Source organism: Tasmannia lanceolata, unplaced genomic scaffold (genome assembly GCF_043159265.1).
Source record: "Tasmannia lanceolata isolate RefF3 unplaced genomic scaffold, GAP_Taslan_0.1 ptg000037l, whole genome shotgun sequence".
Taxonomy (NCBI): Eukaryota; Viridiplantae; Streptophyta; class Magnoliopsida; order Canellales; family Winteraceae; genus Tasmannia; species Tasmannia lanceolata.
Window position 1 is genome coordinate 60,085,315 of NW_027518714.1, and position 18,924 is coordinate 60,104,238.

Genomic DNA, 18,924 nt, shown 5'->3' on the forward strand with positions numbered 1-18,924 from the left:
CCCCCCATGAAACCCCAAAATCTACTCTTCCCCTCCAACCCCCTCATAAATTTATTGACTTCCAAGACAAGCCAAGTTTGTGTAATTATTAAAACATGTAGTTCCAAAATCAGCACTCTATATTTTTCTTTTCTTTCCTCTCCCACATTCCCTGCCCCCAAAACCAAGTCCAATACAAACTTGGAACCCAATATAAGAACTCCACATCTTGGACTGTTGGACCCCAATCATAGCCCAATACATTCCACATCCACATCCACATCCACATCCAAGCCCATTAAACCTCACATCAATTTCTCTCACCTTCCTCCTCTCTTTAAACACATACCCAGAAATAGAAACAATCCAAATCCCCATTCCCCACCCCTCCTCTCCCACTACAAATACCCACAGCCAAATCCCTCCCCCTCCTCCATGAAACCCTAAACCCCTCTCTAAAACCCTAACCCTCCTCCCCTCCAACCTTCTTCCCCAATCTCTCAACAATGGCTTCCGGTGGAGACGTAGAAGCAGGCTTTGCGAAACTCCAAGGAGAAGACTTCGAGTACTACATGCAAACCTACTCCATCATCCTCGGCCGAAACTCCAAAAAATCCACTGTAGACGTCGACCTCTCCTCCCTCGGTGGTGGCATGAACATCTCCCGCCACCACGCCCGCATCTTCTACGATTTCCAACGCCGCCGATTCGCCCTCGACGTCATCGGAAAAAATGGGTGTTTCGTAGAAGGAGTCCTTCATCTCCCTGGTAATACCCCTGTAAAACTTGATTCTCAGGACCTTCTTCAAATTGGGGATAAGAAATTCTATTTTCTTCTTCCAATTCGAAGCATTTTAGGTGGGGTTACTCTCCCTAGACATCATATGCCTCCGCCGATGCCACATCAGCACCATGTTGTTCCCTCACATCATCTTACGTCCCCGCCGTTGCCGCCTGTATTTTCCAAGAAGGGGCGGGTGATGCCGCAGGTGGATTACGATGATGAAGATGAGGATGATGGTGATGAGGGTGTTGGATTTAATGGCGGTAAGAAGTCGCGGCGGCCTGGGGATGCTAATGAGGGGTTTGGGTATGGTGGTGTGGCATCTGGGGCGAAGGCGGGGCCGTCTGGGCATTTGGGTTAGTGATTTTTCTTCCACTCTTTGTTTAGTTTCTGCATTCGCAGTTGCATGTTGTTATTCTATTTTGTGTTTTTGGGTGTTGATCATTTTGTTTTAAAAAATTTGGGTTTATGACAATTGATTCTTGGGGTTAAAAGGCTTGATTTAGAAAATCTTATGATTGAGAAGTCAACTTTTTGTTTGTTTGTTGTGGATTCTTTTTAATCATGTTGGTGGGAATTGGTTGGATTAAATTCATTGATGTTTTTCGACAGGTAGGCTTCCAATATGGTAATGGATTTGTGGATGTTTTGTTACCTATGTAGTGCCTTGAGACATAATGTACTTACCAAGTTCGGGTTACTCCAACAAGATTCGAATATACAGTCCAATTTATCGAATTAATATGCCAGTTTTCTCTCTTTTAATTTTATGGGAATGTAGTGAATCGTAGATATTACGATCAGATCATTGTTCACAAACATACCCCATATGCGATATCTTCGTTTAGAATTTGGCTACGATTCAATATTAGAATTTCAATTTCAGGGTTTGACTCACGACATACTGAAATAAATTGCAGTAGGAAACAAACCAAACGACTAACGCTCCGGAGTAGGAAACAAACCTATCCCTCCCGCGCTTGCGTGCTAGAGTGCGTGAGTCTTGAAAGGGAGGCTTTCCATTTTTCTCACTCATAGGTTTTAACGTCTGGACATAAGTGTTTCCTGTTCAACAATATTTTTGGACCCTTGGATCAAAGGTCTTGAATCTTGATCACCCTAAGGCCGTGTTTAGATTGTATGAAAAACATTTCCGATGGAAAAAATTTCCAAAGAATTTTTCTCTTTCTGTAGAAAATGTTATAATAATGGTTAAATTAGAGATTATCGTCATAAATAGAATGTCACTCTTAATAAAAATTGAATAGGTGTGTGTCAAAAAAAATTAGATAATCTTAAAAATATTTTCCTTTTAAAACTTTTCCCGAATATTCTTGTAATCCAAAGGGTCTACAAATTTACTAGATCCATGCTGCCCTAGCTCACATCTCTTAACCCCAATCCAAGCCCAATATACATATCTTGGGCCCCAATCCATGCTCAATAAATTCCATATCTTGGACCCCAATCCAAGCTCAATAAACTTTACATCTACATCCAGGCCCAATAAATTCCAAATCAATTTCTCTCTTTGAACCCAAACAGGGAAATCGGAAATAGAAACAACACAAATCCCCACTCCTCTACCCTCTACCCCCGCAAATACCCAACCCTAGGTCCAAATCCCCACCCATCCTCCGTGAAACCCCAAAGCCCCCCTCCTCCTCCTCCCCTCCAATCCCTCCACCAAATCCCCTCTCTAAAACCCTAACCCTCCCCCTCCCCCTCCCGCTCCAACCTTCCCCCATCTCAACAATGGCCTCCGAGGGAGACGTCGAAGTAGGCTTTGCCAAACTCCAAGGAGAAGACTTCGAGTACTACATGCAAACCTACTCCATCATCCTCGGCCGAAACTCCAAGAAATCCACAGTCGATGTCGACCTCTCCTCCCTCGGCGGTGGTATGAACATCTCCCGCCACCACGCCAGCATCTTCTACGATTTCCAACGCCGCCGATTCTCCCTCGACGTCATCGGAAAAAGTGGGTGCTTCGTCGAAGGAGTCCTCCATTTGCCTGGAAACCCACCTGTAAAACTCGATTCTCAGGATCTCCTCCAAATTGGGGATAAGAAATTTTATTTTCTTCTTCCAATTCGAAGCATTTTAGGCGGGGTTGCGCTCCCTAGACACCACATGCCCCCGCCTATGCCACATCAGCACCATCTTGTTCCCTCACATCATCTTGCCCCACCGCCTGTTTTTTCGAAGAAGGTGCGAGCGAGGCCACAGGTGGATTATGATGATGAGGATGGTGATGATGGTGATGAGGGTGTTGGATCTGTTGACGACAAGAAGTTGCAGCAGCCTGGGGATGCAAATGAGGCGTTTGGGTATGGTGGTGTGGCGTCTGGGGCGAAGGTGGGACCGTCGGGGCATCTGGGTTAGTGATTCTTCTTCCACTCTTTGTTTAGTTTCTGCCTTCGCAGTTGCATATTGTTAATCCATTTTGCGTTTTTGGGTGTTGATGATTTTGTTTGAGCAATTTGGGTTTGATTTGTCTATGATAATTGATTCTTGGGGTTAAAAGGCTTGGTTGTGTGGTTTGATTTGGAAAATCTTATGATTGAGAAGACAACTTTTTTTTGTTGTGGATTCTTTTAATCATGCTGTTGGGAATTGGCTGAATTAAATTCATTGATGCTTTTTGTCAGATATGCTTTTAATATGGTAATGGATATTGTGGATGTTTTGTTACCTCTGTATTTCTTTGAAACATATACGGTCCAGTTTATTGAATTAATATGCCAGATTTCTCTCTCTTAATTTTGTGGGAATGTAGTGAATCGTAGACGTTATGATAAAATCAATTGTCACAAACATATCCTGTATGTGATATCTTCTTTTAGAATTTGGCTACCACTAAATATTAGAATTCCATTATAAACTAATAGAGGTGTTGGAGGGATGGCAAGGTGTACCTTGGAAGAAGAAAGGGAGGATCCTATGGAATGTATGCTTCCTAGCCACTATATGGGTGTTATAAAAGGAGAGGAATGCTAGAGTCCTTGATATCCTCACAAAGATTTCCCCCTTCCTCTTCTTTAGGGTGATCGCATTAACTATATCATGGGTGAAGACACTGCTACAATTTAGGTTTGTGTCGGCATTTGATTTATGGAACGGGTGGAAAGAAGTATGTAATAGCGCAGAGCGGCGGAATGTGATAGTGCAAGAATGGAAGCCGCCTAATCAGGGACTTCTGAAGCTCAACTTTGGTGGTTTCAGTATGCGCAACCTGGGTCTTGCGGGTATTGGGGGCATTCTTAGAAATGAGGATGGGGAGGTTATTTGGACTTATTCGGGTCCCATTGGGGTTACCGACTGTATTGAGGCGGAGGTGAGGGCAGTTCATCAAGGAATAAAACTACTGGAAGCAGGAACCTTGGACAAGGTGGTGGTGGAAGGAGACTCCCTAAACGTGATCAGATGGTTACAAGACTCATTGCCTTGTCCTTGGCAATTTGCGCAGCTATTTGATGAGATACAAGACAGGGTGGGATCCTCGTCGATTTCCTTTCAACGCGTTAGGAGGTCCGCGAATGGAGTGGCTGACAGACTAGCTAGAGATGGGTGCATCGACTACCTTCCTCGTTGAGTTACTTCTCCTGTCTACTATTATGTTGTTTTTGTAGATTGTATTTGTATGCTATTGCAATGTCCTCCTGTTTGCTCTATTTCTGACCATCTCTATCTTTTCTCATTAATAAAGTTCCCACCATTAAAAAAAAAGGAATTTCAATATCAGGGTTTGACTCAGGACATACTGAAATCAATTACTTTCGGCAAACACCACCACCGCCACACACACACACACACATGCAAGTAACTAAAAATAAATAAAAAATGTAAAAACTATGATTATATAAACTTAGAAAAAAGTTAGCATGGTTTGATGACGTTCCAGTGACTAGTATGCCACCATCAATGTGTACATAGTATTAAGTGGAATTCAATAATGTTTTACATTACCACTATATCTACTGCTAGTTACATCATACATCTATGGATTTAATGCTAGATCAATGAATTTGTGATTTTATCATATTCTTTTGAACATGTATGATTTCTCATGAATTTAAGCTTGAAATGTGCAAGAACCAAACTCTCCAGGAAAGGGTTCCTTTCTAATGCTTTAATTCATTACATTTATGCTCCGATTGTTGTTTTTGTTAGTTTGATCTCTAATTTATCCTCCTATACAAGTTTCCATTTTCTTTTGAACTTCAAGATGAAGGCCATATTCTTGGATATTGTTCACCAATGATTCCCATGAATCTTTTGGCTGATGTTTCCCACGCATGTATTGTATCAGTCTAGGCTGAAACTGATTCATTTTGGTGATAAAGTTTCAATTCTGGAAGAGTTTTTAATCCATGCTATAATGTATTCAAAGTTGAGATTGAGAACTTAAAATTGGTGTTTCGTTTGGGCTTTGTTCTCATTTAAATAATTTTTTTTTTCTCAAGGGACGATATTATACTAAAGAGGGATCTTGGGGTTCTACCTAGTTCAATTGTGGACATTATGGAGTTGTGGCCCTTTCCCCATGGCCAGGGATAGGCAAAGTGTTAAAGAGTATTTACCTTTGCTGCTTGTTGTTGGTTTGGAAGGAGTTCAACAGAATATTGATTATAGGATCATGTAAGACTCCTAGTGCGTTGAGAACTTAGATCTTCCTCAATGTCATCCGGTCAGCTGCTTCCAATACCTTTGACTTACACAATTCATGGGATATTTATTGATGATATATAGTCTATGACTCTGGATGCATTGAGAAATTAGATCTACATCAATTTCATCCTGTCGGCTGCTTCTAATAAGTTTTGATGGCTCTAGTATTGGGAATCCGAAGCTGGTTGAAATTGAGGGTAATATTAGGGGCCATGTTAGTTTCTTTACGTTGGCGTATTTCGTGCCGATACGAATGAAAGATTCTAATGAAGCTGGGATTCTTGTGCGCAACTGTGGTATCAAGCTATTGTCTTCATCTTTCACGGAATCACTAATAGTTGAGGGTGATTCCCTCAGTGTGTTTCATTTGATACAATTACGTGAGGTGTTCCCTTGGAGTTTCCCGGTTCCTGGGAGCCATTGAAATGGTTTTTGATTGCATTAGGGGCAACTGGGTTTCATTCCAGCACTCTCGACATTTGACCAGTTTGGAAGCTGACTTGCTTTTTCATGATGGCCTCTTTAGATCTGCTTTAGTTATTGGATATTTCTTCCATGTAATTGATGTTCCTTGAAGCATTTTAGGTTCCCTTTTCTCTATTTTCCTTGTTTGTTACCAGGTCAGTCATGTGTATTTTGTGTTTTATTTCTCTTTAATAAATTCTCTCTGCCATTCAAAAAAAAAAAAAGATGCGAAGTCATTTTGCCATTTAAAATGATTGATGTTTTCTATTTGATAGATTTCTTAGAGTTTGTGGTTAAAAGTCGCCAATGGCAAGATAATGAGCTGTACTGATGCAAGAATATCTATGCACGAAGTTAAAAGCTTGAACAAGAGAAAAACATAAAGGGGAAAGTAGAATAGAAAAAGAAAAGAGGGGGATTCTTCTGCCCTTTAGAATAAAACATTATTATGTTGTGCTACTTACAGTTTTTTTCTTTTTTTTCTTTTCTAGTTTGTTAATAAAGTCAGAATTTAAGGCGGATCCACCTTTTAGTTTTTGGCTTTGTAAAAGACCGCAAATTAGGATGTATGAACTTTTAAGTCACTTTAGTGACTTGAGTGGACCAGTTTAGTGGAGAATTCTCCATCTCTGTCTGTCTTATTATACCTGGATATTCATACTAATTGAAGTAATCCCAAAGACAATGACTGTCACTTATCTTACTGAGCTTCGTAGTGTGTTAGAAGAGGCTGTTTTTCTAATTGGCAGTTGGACAGTAGATTAGGGACTTTGAATTCGTAAGGGTGTTTTTAGGTTCATTCTTTTCTTAGCATTGTTTTGACAAATGGCTCTTCTCATTCTCATTTGGTAGTGAGGTGGAGGGCCCTCATCCCTCTGAGTTTGCAAGCATTTTGATAGATAGCATCTCTTTGCCCTTTGAAATGTGGCAGAAATGGTGTGGCCCACAGAGCTAAAATGTGTTTGCTTTTTTTTGGGTTTCTCCCTTGATTTATTTAAAGAGAGCGAAGCTGTTCATTTAGGATATAAAGGTCATATACTTTGTACAATATATCCATTTGTGGTTATGATGGAAATTTGGAATGAGAGGGATCAGAAGATTTTTGAAGATAAGTCCAATTCGGTGGGACAAGTTAAGGATGACAACTATCAAACAGTTAGTTGTGTGTAGTGAAGACAGTTTTGGGGATGCCAATTAAGGTCTTAAGGTATTTTCAGTCGCTATCTGAAGAGGATACAAACGAAGCCGGAGTGAGAACGTTCCTTATTGGTATGTGCATTTCTTTTGTCAGTTGGGTGGTAGTCATTGAGTTGAGAGGATTATTCTAATGCTGCAGTCCTGATCCTTGGAGACTAGTGCACACTATAGGTGAGGTTTGTATGTTGGTAGATGGGGTGATATTTCCGTTTCCACGTGTTATGGATGCTAATGAGATAGTAGATTCTTTAGCGAGGGTCTATGTAAATAAAGATGCTTATGCATGGGGCAATATGCCAGACATTAAGTTCCTCACTAACTCATGTAAAAAATGCATATTTAATGAAGAAATCTCGAAAATGATGAGTGCCTCATGTCTTATTGAGTTTCAGTGTGTTGGAAGGGGTTCTTGTTTTGGTAGTTGGATAGTAGATTATGGGTTTTGAATTCTTAAGGGTGTTTTTGGGTTCGTTCCTTAATTTTTAGCGTTCTTTAGGCTTAAAAGCAGTATCGTGACTTCTAGAAAGTGGAGTGGAGTCAACTGACGCGCTGCAGCTTGAATAACAATAAGGTAGCCGTACTTGAGACTTAAGTGCAGCTGGATTGAATCTAGATCAAAGGGGGTGTGATATAGGAATTGACTAATAAGGATAGAATAAGAATTATGTGCGGAGGGCTACTTTCGTAAGGGTGGGGATTCATCTTTCTTCTTTTTCAGTCCCATTTCCTATTTATTTAGGGAGTAAAGCTCCTACCAAATTGAAATAAAAAAAGTCTCATTCTTATTTGGCGGTGAGGTGGAGGGCCCTCTTCGCTCTTGTCCAAGCATTTCTTGGATCATGGTAAAAGGAAAGATCGATACATTGACATGTTGAAGTGAAAAGGTTTCGATTGTTGAATAGGTGCAGTATGTCTAAGAAGGTGGGGGAATCATCTCTCTGTCCATTGAAAGGTGAGAAAGATGGTGTGGTTCACTATGCTAAATTATGTTAGCATCCTTTGGGCCTTTTGGCTTTTTCCCTTCTTTTGTTTAAAGAGCACAAAGTTGGTCACTTAGGAGATGAATGTCATATTCTTTGGACAATATCTCCATTTGTGGTTATGAGGGAAATTTGAAATGAGAGGGATAGGAAGATTTTTGAAGATAAGTTCATTTTGACGGGACTAGTTAGGGATGCCAACAATCAAACAATTAGTTGGGTGGTGCCAAACTGCCAATTTAAGATCTTAAAGGTATACTCAGGTCCTATGTGGAGAGGGACAAATGAAGCCGAAGCGAGAGTGTTGCTTTCAGGTCTTTTCATTTCTTTAGTCAGTTGGGTGGTAGGCATTGGGTTGAGTGGATTCTTCAAATGTTGCAGTCCTTATATTTGAAGACTAGTGCACACTATAGGTGAGGTTTGCATGTCGGTTTCTTAAATAGAACTTTTATCAAAATAAAGAAAAAAGGAAAATGTTGAATGACTATTAGATTGCAAAAAAAAGAAAGCTTAGTGATGAATATTCTACATCTTTGAGAGAAGGACTAAATGTACTTTTGACCTATACGCTTGTTCACACTTTATACTTTCTGTAGGTTTTGTTTTAATCCTTCAGCTGCATGATATCTGAGACCCTTTTTGGACTCCTCAGTTATGATTGTTGTTTGAAAGCTTAAGATCAACACAATGCTTAATATTATACAGGCATGCATGTTTGAAACCTAAGCTGTTTCAAGTGGGCATTACAGACAGGATTTTGAACTGTTCAGTTTCTTTGTATGCTGTGTGAAACAAAGTTACCATCATGGAGGTTTTTGTTGTAGCTATTCTTGCATAAGTGTTCTTAGTCGTCCATGAATCCCCACCCTTTAAATCATGCATTAAGGTAGGATGCTTATTTTCTGTTAGTGTTACGGGTCTGGAATGTATTTGCTGTTTTAGCTTTCTTTCTTTTTTTTTCCTTTTTTTTTGAAAAGTAACAATTTTATTAATGATGCTAAAACCGGGTTACATCTAGGGAACAAGATGTCCCACCTATGATAACGTTGGCAACGCCAAACCCAAATATTTGCCGTTTTAGCTTTGAATTTTTTTGGCAGGTAATCTGGGATCGAACCTGTGACCTCAAGTTTGAGAAATAAAGCCTCAACCATTGAGCTACAGGCCCAACCCCAGCTTTGAATTATCATTTTCAATAAGCTAAGGAAAATGAAATCCGCAATTCCCTTGTTTTAATAACGCATTCCTCTCTTTATTCTACACTTCTTTTACTGGCTGTTAGGCTATCAATAACCAATCATAAAAACATAAAATAAAAATAGGACTGCCATTAACAAATCAACCATTGAGCTACAGGCCCAACCCTGGCTTTGAATTATCATTTTCAATAAGCTAAGGAAAATGAAATCCGCAATTCCCTTGTTTTAATAACGCATTCCTCTCTTTATTCTACACTTCTTTTACTGGCTGTTAGGCTATCAATAACCAATCATAAAAACATAAAATAAAAATAGGACTGCCATTAACAAATCAAGGGAGTGCGGATTTCATCTCCCCAAGATTGAATAAGATCTAAATGTTTCAAGTCTTTATCTCCTCATATATTAATTAGCTCTGATCTTGATTTAAAGCTTTGAGCTTGTTTTCTTTCATTGTTGTTTCCATCCATTCTTTTAATTCATGAATTCTCCTTACATGCATGCATACTTTTAATTTTAGTTCTTTTGTTGATACAGTGGAAATGTATAATTCTGTTCTCATGATAATGTAGCGGCCATTCTCTATTTTCCGCAGAAAAAAAGGCAGAGCCAAGGTCAAGGGCTGACAGGGAAGCAGACAATCATCAACTTCTGCAGTTAGAAGAGAAAGATGTGGTCTCTTCGGTAGCTACTGTGCTTTCCGATCTCTGTGGTCCAGGAGAATGGATGCCTATGGCAAAACTTCATGCTGAGGTTCGTTCATAGTCCGGATAATTTTGTTATTACTTGTGTTTTATTAGATCTATTATGATACAATGTTTCTTTTGCCTAATCAAAATATTTTTTAGTATGGTTAACATGGCAGAACATCAACCAATTTCCTGGGCATCTTCCAGACATCCTGGAATCATTTGCGAAATGATTTTTTGGCGCTCCCATCAATACATAAACATATCCAATAACCTACATAACTGTTAACGTGCAACCCTTAGTGCCTAAATAATAAATTTGCAAATAAATTATCTCCCCATCCTTCGCTTTTTTTAATCTCTACTCGATTGTCTTTCTTGTTTATAAAAACCACTCTCCCTCTTTGACTTTCCTAGGCAAAACCAACCCATAAAGACTTCGCAATTCTAGGTGCAGATGAACTTTAATTGAATGGTATAATCAGAGGAACCTCACCACACCACAAATCATCCCAAAGCCCAGTCCAGTTGTCCACACCAATCCGTACCTTATCCCTTTCTTGAAAGACTTTCTCCTCACTATTCATCGCTCTTCGCACCCTATTGACCACATTCCTAGATGATTCCCTACTTTTTGCGCATCTCTAGAAGATCATACAATTGATTTCTTTCCACTTCCCATCCCTTTTGTGCGTCAATGTCATATTTATTGTGAATTTTGAAGCTACCAAGCAGCTTCAGCCTACGTGCCTCTTTCCTTTTCATTAGACAACACTGATGTCTATTCAGTCCATCCCTAATCCACTTGGTGGTTCAAATTTCTTCGGGCAACTGATAGTTTTCCCTCATGGTGAAAAGCACAGACGATGATCTCATCCGTGTGAGTAGGTCAATCTTGGTGAAGGGCCTACTCTTCCATTCGTGCTTTAAAGTTGAAACCATGTGAAGACTGAAGAGATGGGGTGAGGAAATGGCGTAGGAGACAAGGAGGAGATGCATCTATTGGTTCGAACCAGGGGCCCAAGAGCTTGACTACAATGACGTGGCAAGGCGAGGGACTGATTTTTTTAATGTACGATCGTGATGAACTGAGAGATGGCGAATGTGGATCCATTGTTGGAGAAGGGCACAAGGAAAAATACGTTTTGTAGTGAAAAAAGAGAAGAATCAATCACTAGAATCACTCTAATGATTTTTTTAGTTTGCGTGTTAAAATGGCTTTAATCTTCATGAAATTTTTGATAGCCTAATAAGCCTTTACATACCCATAGCAGCCTCATACATTCCCTATGGTAGACTCCCAACCAGCTTCAAACACTTGGACTCTATCTAATGACAGCCCAAATAAGAAAACAACTCCCAACTTATCTAGGGACAGCCCTTATAAGAACAAAACAGTTACAGGTTATCCGACTAATAAAGCTGGTGACTTTTAAAAGATATAAATAAAGGCTACTGATATTGGCTCTTGCATGTTTCAATAATTGCACAAACTCAGCTTGTCTTTTCTTTTTTAACTGGCTTCTCAGAGTTTTTTGAGAATTGTAATAATGTTTGACGGCTGTTTTAATAATAAAAAACAAGATGAGTTAGTGCAACTATCAAAACATTATTACAGTTCTAAATAAAACGCCAATATTAGTAGCCTAAATAAATGCTTAGAGACGAAGCTAACTCCAATTAAAACTCTCAGTGTGAAGGGTTTGCACACTACAGTCAATACAGTGCACGAACTGTTTTCCCAAGAATAAATGGTCCAATCCATATGGGGCTCACCCTCTCTTATTTTCGATGGTCTTCACTACACCCGACAGCATGATCTAGTGAAGGGTCCATGTGGGCCTTTCTCATCTTCGAACCTCCAAACAAGGGTTTGGACTTGACTTTTCAGCCCTCGTATAAGTTCTGTATGTCTTGATTTGACCCCTATCGAGAATAGCAAGAAATGCCTGTCCTATTATCCATTTTCGGAAACACATCCACACCAGAAAATTATTCTCGATGAACTGACTGCAGACCATTTCACATCTTCCTCCGCTATTATCACTCCCTACTTAAGTAGTTTAGTTCCCTTTTAGTTTCTGGGGTTAACAATGTGTGTGCATTTTGTCCGCTTATCACTTTATTTTTCCAAACCATGTCATATGGTGTAACGACCCGATTTCCGTCGTGTCGCTACGAGCAAAAGAAAGTAAAAATCATGGAAATATTTTTTTTTTTTTTATACAAGCATCAACGACGATCCCGATAGAATCTTATTACAACTTAAAAATGATACATGACGTAAGACGTCAAAATGCAAGGACTCCAGGAACGAACTCTCTGATCACACAGTCCCTTATCCCATGGTTCCTTCATTTGCAAATGCTCCGCCATCTAATGCCTCAACCCCTGTGGTGGAGGAATCAACGTCAAAGCAGGGTCATCCAAAGACCGAGCAAAGTAAAAGAGACAATAATAACAGTGCATACAATAAAATCCACATTTCAATAATGTCTAGAATAAAGATTACAATGCCCATGGCAATATAAATCAAAGGAGTGACAATAATTTCAATGTATGCTATGTATGCATGTATGCAACAATTTTATAAAATGAGACAGCACATTCCCCAGGTACATCCGGCTTTTCCCCCATTTATTTTTCTGTCAGTTCTTTTCTGACTTTTTCATTTTCTTTTATTTTTTTCTGCCGGTGTCCTTGCCGCACGGCTAACCACTACCCCTGTCTGAAGGTAGTGACGTTATGGACTTGGATTACGGTCTCGCATTTGCCGAGCCGGGGATACTATCCCTCGGGGATACTTTCCCTTTTTGGTTGGTTTGCCAACGAAAGGCAGTACACGCTTCTCGCGTTGGCCTTTGGACCTTAGGTCCCAGGATGATTCCACCACACCCTTAAGTTCCCCTTCACTCTCCCCCATGTATGCAACATGTATGCAATTACTTACCTTTGCCTTTCTTCCTGCATTCATTTCAATTCATTTGATTCCAGCATTCATTTCAATTCATTTGATTCCAGCATTCATTTCAATTCATTTGATTCCAGGCAAGCGAGTATAAATTCACTAAGCAGGTATTTATCAGGCAATTTATAAGCAGAGCTACATTGCATAGACAATTATATTGAACACCATTACAAGACAAGGTCTAGCTGTCACCTGCCTTTTCTTATAGTCGCAGTAGGACGAGATGGCTCCTGTAGGCAAATAAGTGAAATAGGTCAACTTATTTTAGTCTAGGTCCTTTTAATATCACACAGACAACACTTGTCCTTTCTGTGTCCATTTATGTCCTAAAATAAGGTTCCCTGTGTTCACTATTCATGTGGGCCCCACATGCTACTATTCATGTGGGCCCCATCATGTCACTATTTATGTGGGCCCTGCATGTCACTATTTATGTGGGCCCCATCATGTCACTATTTATGTGGGCCCCATCATGTCACTATTCATTTCACCATAAGTTGATAAAGTTTACTTTACGGTTACTATGCTAGTATTTCACCGTTAAGTATATAGGTGGTAGAACCAACCATGAAAGAGATCATTAAATAATTTAGGTGGTAGAACCAACCATTGAAAGAGATCATTGCTTTCAAATAATTTTAGGTGGTAGAACCAACCATGAAAGAGAGACTATTATAAAAGACTTACTTGGTAGTGGATTTTCTTTTTCCTTCTTCTCTCTCTCTTCCTCTTTCTCTTTCTTCTCTTCTCTTCCTCTCTCTCTCTCTCTCTCTTCTCTTCTCTTCTCTTCTCTTCTCCTTTTCTTCTCCTCCTCCTCCTCCTCTATTTATAGACATTTTTTTGCATAGTACTTTTTGCATAGTAAAGACTATTTACTATTTTAAATTATTATTTCTGTCGGTCAATAGTATTTTTGCATAGTACTTTTGCATAGTAAAAACTATTTACTATTTTAAATTATTATTTTCGTCGGTTAACAGTATTTTGCATAGTTAATAATATTTTTTTATTATTAATTTTGTCGGTCAATAGTATTTTTGCATTTTTTTATTATTATTTTCGTCGGTGCGATGATATTTTCGTTTCCACTAGGGATGGGTCCCGCTGGTGGTAGGACCCGCTGGTCGTGGGGCCCGCTTGTGTGGGACCTACTTGTGTGAGACCTACTTGTGTGGGGCCCGCTGATGTGGGGCCCGCTGATGTGGGACCTGCGGGTGTGGGGCCCGCTGATGTGGGACCTACTGATGGTGGGACTCGTTTGTAAATAGTACTCGGTGGGTCCTACTGTGAATAATACTTTTAAATAGTGTATCTCAATAGTGAACTTGCATAGTATTTCTGCATAGTAATCTTGCATAGTGACTATTGTGAATAGTGACTATTGGAAATTTTTAACATATATATATATCTATTCCGTTTTTGTTGACATCTGGGGCGGTGGCTTAGTGGTAGGAAGCCGTTCAATCTTAGCTTAGACTTGGGTTCGAATCGTGTACGCCCCATTATGCCAGATGTCCTCATGCCCGATTAACTTGGGGAAAATGAGTAATGGCCGATGATTACCCACCTATGAGGCCATTTTTATATTTATATATATATATATTTTTTTTTACCGGTTCTTACATTCTACCCCCCTTAAAAAAAAATTTCGTCCCCGAAATTCCTACGCCCATAACCTAGATATCTTGATAATCAGAATCTCGACACATGATAATTTAAGATCATCTCCTTTACTTTGTAAATCTTAATTTTGATTAGAAATCAACGTCTTGTGAAATCCATTATAATCTGCACTGCCTCTTAAATACTACTAATCTTCTATTCTAGGCAGACATTTTACTCCTATGAATTCCCTTGTTTCCCATAATCCATAATTTATAAATAAGTTTTCTGACCTTCTGTTGCCCCATCCTGTACCTCGTTGTCATCGTTGATTAGGCCCCATCCTGTACCTCGTTGATTAGGGCGAAGAAACGCTTTTCAGTTCCTGGCTGTGCGTTCTTATCTTGGGTCAGAGGGCGGTACTGATTTCTTCTTCCCTGGTTCTGCTGATTGTTTGCACCGGTTGATATTGTGGCGGAGGTGGGCGGTTTTGGATGAAGGCTGGTGCCTTAGGGCAATCCCTTCTTCTCCAGCATTGCCCAACGTGAATCCTTCCACAGTGGGGGCACAAGTTCTTTGATGGTGGACCACTATCAATATTATTTTTTTTATTTTTTTTTTTTTTTTATTTTTTTTTTTTCCAGTTTACCCTTGAAATGTGACACATCATATGTCACCTATTAGCTATCTAACCCTACTTAACGACACAACCCACAAGCACCAGGGTTTCCGTAAACCCGGGCTTTGATACCACAACTGTAACGACCCGATTTCCGACGAGTCGCTACGAGCAAAAGAAAGCAAAAATCATGTAACTATTTTTTTTTTTTTTTTTTTTATACAAGCATCAACCACGATAGAATCTTATTACAACTGAAAGATGTCTTATCATAACAAAGTATTGATAGACATGGTAAATGACGCAAGGCGTCAAAATGTAAAAACTCAGGAACAAACTCTCTGATAACACAGTCCCTTATCCCATGGTTCCTTCATTTGCAAATGCTCCGCCATCTAATGCCTCAACCCCTGTGGTGGAGGAATCAACGTCAAAGCAGGGTCATCCAAAGACCGAGCAAAGTAAAAGAGACAATAATAACAGTGCATACAATAAAATCCACATTTCAATAATGTCTAGAATAAAGATTACAATGCCCATGGCAATATAAATCAAAGGAGTGACAATAATTTCAATGTATGCTATGTATGCATGTATGCAACAATTTTATAAAATGAGACAGCACATTCCCCAGGTACATCCGGCTTTTCCCCCATTTATTTTTCTGTCAGTTCTTTTCTGACTTTTTCATTTTCTTTTATTTTTTTCTGCCGGTGTCCTTGCCGCACGGCTAACCACTACCCCTGTCTGAAGGTAGTGACGTTATGGACTTGGATTACGGTCTCGCATTTGCCGAGCCGGGGATACTATCCCTCGGGGATACTTTCCCTTTTTGGTTGGTTTGCCAACGAAAGGCAGTACACGCTTCTCGCGTTGGCCTTTGGACCTTAGGTCCCAGGATGATTCCACCACACCCTTAAGTTCCCCTTCACTCTCCCCCATGTATGCAACATGTATGCAATTACTTACCTTTGCCTTTCTTCCTGCATTCATTTCAATTCATTTGATTCCAGCATTCATTTCAATTCATTTGATTCCAGCATTCATTTCAATTCATTTGATTCCAGCATTCATTTCAATTCATTTGATTCCAGCATTCATTTCAATTCATTTGATTCCAGGCAAGCGAGTATAAATTCACTAAGCAGGTATTTATCAGGCAATTTATAAGCAGAGCTACATTGCATAGACAATTATATTGAACACCATTACAAGACAAGGTCTAGCTGTCACCTGCCTTTTCTTATAGTCGCAGTAGGACGAGATGGCTCCTGTAGGCAAATAAGTGAAATAGGTCAACTTATTTTAGTCTAGGTCCTTTTAATATCACACAGACAACACTTGTCCTTTCTGTGTCCATTTATGTCCTAAAATAAGGTTCCCTGTGTTCACTATTCATGTGGGCCCCACATGCTACTATTCATGTGGGCCCCATCATGTCACTATTTATGTGGGCCCTGCATGTCACTATTTATGTGGGCCCCATCATGTCACTATTTATGTGGGCCCCATCATGTCACTATTCATTTCACCATAAGTTGATAAAGTTTACTTTACGGTTACTATGCTAGTATTTCACCGTTAAGTATATAGGTGGTAGAACCAACCATGAAAGAGATCATTAAATAATTTAGGTGGTAGAACCAACCATTGAAAGAGATCATTGCTTTCAAATAATTTTAGGTGGTAGAACCAACCATGAAAGAGAGACTATTATAAAAGACTTACTTGGTAGTGGATTTTCTTTTTCCTTCTTCTCTCTCTCTTCCTCTTTCTCTTTCTTCTCTTCTCTTCCTCTCTCTCTCTCTCTCTCTCTCTTCTCTTCTCTTCTCTTCTCTTCTCCTTTTCTTCTCCTCCTCCTCCTCTATTTATAGACATTTTTTTGCATAGTACTTTTTGCATAGTAAAGACTATTTACTATTTTAAATTATTATTTCTGTCGGTCAATAGTATTTTTGCATAGTACTTTTGCATAGTAAAAACTATTTACTATTTTAAATTATTATTTTCGTCGGTTAACAGTATTTTGCATAGTTAATAATATTTTTTTATTATTAATTTTGTCGGTCAATAGTATTTTTGCATTTTTTTATTATTATTTTCGTCGGTGCGATGATATTTTCGTTTCCACTAGGGATGGGTCCCGCTGGTGGTAGGACCCGCTGGTCGTGGGGCCCGCTTGTGTGGGACCTACTTGTGTGAGACCTACTTGTGTGGGGCCCGCTGATGTGGGGCCCGCTGATGTGGGACCTGCGGGTGTGGGGCCCGCTGATGTGGGACCTACTGATGGTGGGACTCGTTTGTAAATAGTACTCGGTGGGTCCTACTGTGAATAATACTTTTAAATAGTGTATCTCAATAGTGAACTTGCATAGTATTTCTGCATAGTAATCTCGCATAGTGACTATTGTGAATAGTGACTATTGGAAATTTTTAACATATATATATATCTATTCCGTTTTTGTTGACATCTGGGGCGGTGGCTTAGTGGTAGGAAGCCGTTCAATCTTAGCTTAGACTTGGGTTCGAATCGTGTACGCCCCATTATGCCAGATGTCCTCATGCCCGATTAACTTGGGGAAAATGAGTAATGGCCGATGATTACCCACCTATGAGGCCATTTTTATATTTATATATATATATTTTTTTTTTTACCGGTTCTTACATATGGTAATCTGAAATGCTGCTTCTACATATTTGTTTCATGTTTACATGTCTAATCCATGTTCTGACAAGGTTTTAGCCATAGTCCTCATGGTAGTTTTGTGCTTTTGTAAATCACGAATTATATGGCAATAAAGCTCTGGCAACTTGTTATTTCTTCAATACTTGCCTTTGTCCACAGTTTGTCTGTTAAATGATTTTTTTCCCTGTAAGATCTTATAAGCTCGGAGAGAGTCTTGGTTATCATCTAATACACATTATTTTGTTCTTGACACAGCTTGTTGAGCAATATGGTAATATCTGGCATCACAGTAGGGTAAGGAGATATCTCGGATCAGACGACTGGCCCACTAAGGAAGCCAAGGGAAGACCGTGGTTCGGCCTCCTTACATTGCTAAGGAAATACCCGGAACATTTTGTCATTAATACGAAGTCCAAGGGAAGGGTCTCCTCGGAGTTTGTCTCGCTCGTTTCCTTGCTGACTTGAGATCAAATTTCCGCTTCCTTCATTAGTAAGGGTACCAGGACATCAACTTGCTGAACTATGAATGAGTTCGTCCTTCGCGTAATTATTTTTGGGCATTTCAAATTCTGAAACTATCGTCAATCTGTGATTGACAAGGGTGGGTTGGAACTGTTGTGTTTTCTGTAAGTACAGTTTGATATGTAGCTTTTTACTGTTGGTATAGTTTTCCAACTTTTACCTTCTCCAGGACTATTAAGTGCAGTGCATACTGAATGAGTGCATTGCATCCTGAATAACTGCATAAAATTTCAATGTGTACTTCAGCTATATGACTGAATTTTGAAGCGTGTACTTGGTCCTTCTAAAAGGCTGAGCGTTGAGTTTGTTCTGATATTGGTACCCTTCTCTGTCTTAAACTTCAATCATTGGGTGTTTGGTCACTACTTGGAAATTGTAGCAGCCTATCAGAGAAGCTTAAAATGAAGAGTGGCAATATCTAATCAAGGGACTGTTAATATCAGTATCCTTAAGTAGCTGCTCGTTAAAACAATCCTAACCATCTGATCTTGAATGTGAACCACAGAGCAGTCTTGCTTTTTATTACCCAGAAGAAGTCATTATCTAGTTGATTATGATCTCTT

At 39.5% G+C, this 18,924-nt stretch overlaps 1 protein-coding gene across 2 annotated transcripts; it reads left to right on the plus strand.

Moving 5' to 3' along the window:
* Nucleotides 1–294: 294 nt before the first annotated feature.
* FHA2 (SMAD/FHA domain-containing protein) lies at nucleotides 295–18,674 on the plus strand. 2 transcript variants are annotated; one of them, XM_077371362.1, is made up of 3 exons: nucleotides 295–1,119; nucleotides 9,871–10,028; nucleotides 18,095–18,674. In XM_077371362.1, exons 1-3 carry the CDS (start codon nucleotides 486–488, stop codon nucleotides 18,302–18,304), a joined length of 1,002 nt encoding a protein of 333 aa, XP_077227477.1. In that variant the 5' UTR covers nucleotides 295–485; the 3' UTR covers nucleotides 18,305–18,674. The 2 variants fall into 2 exon arrangements, with proteins under 2 accessions (XP_077227477.1, XP_077227478.1); XM_077371363.1 differs by lacking the exon at nucleotides 295–1,119 and adding an exon at nucleotides 2,474–3,143.
* The last annotated feature ends 250 nt before the right edge of the window (nucleotides 18,675–18,924 follow it).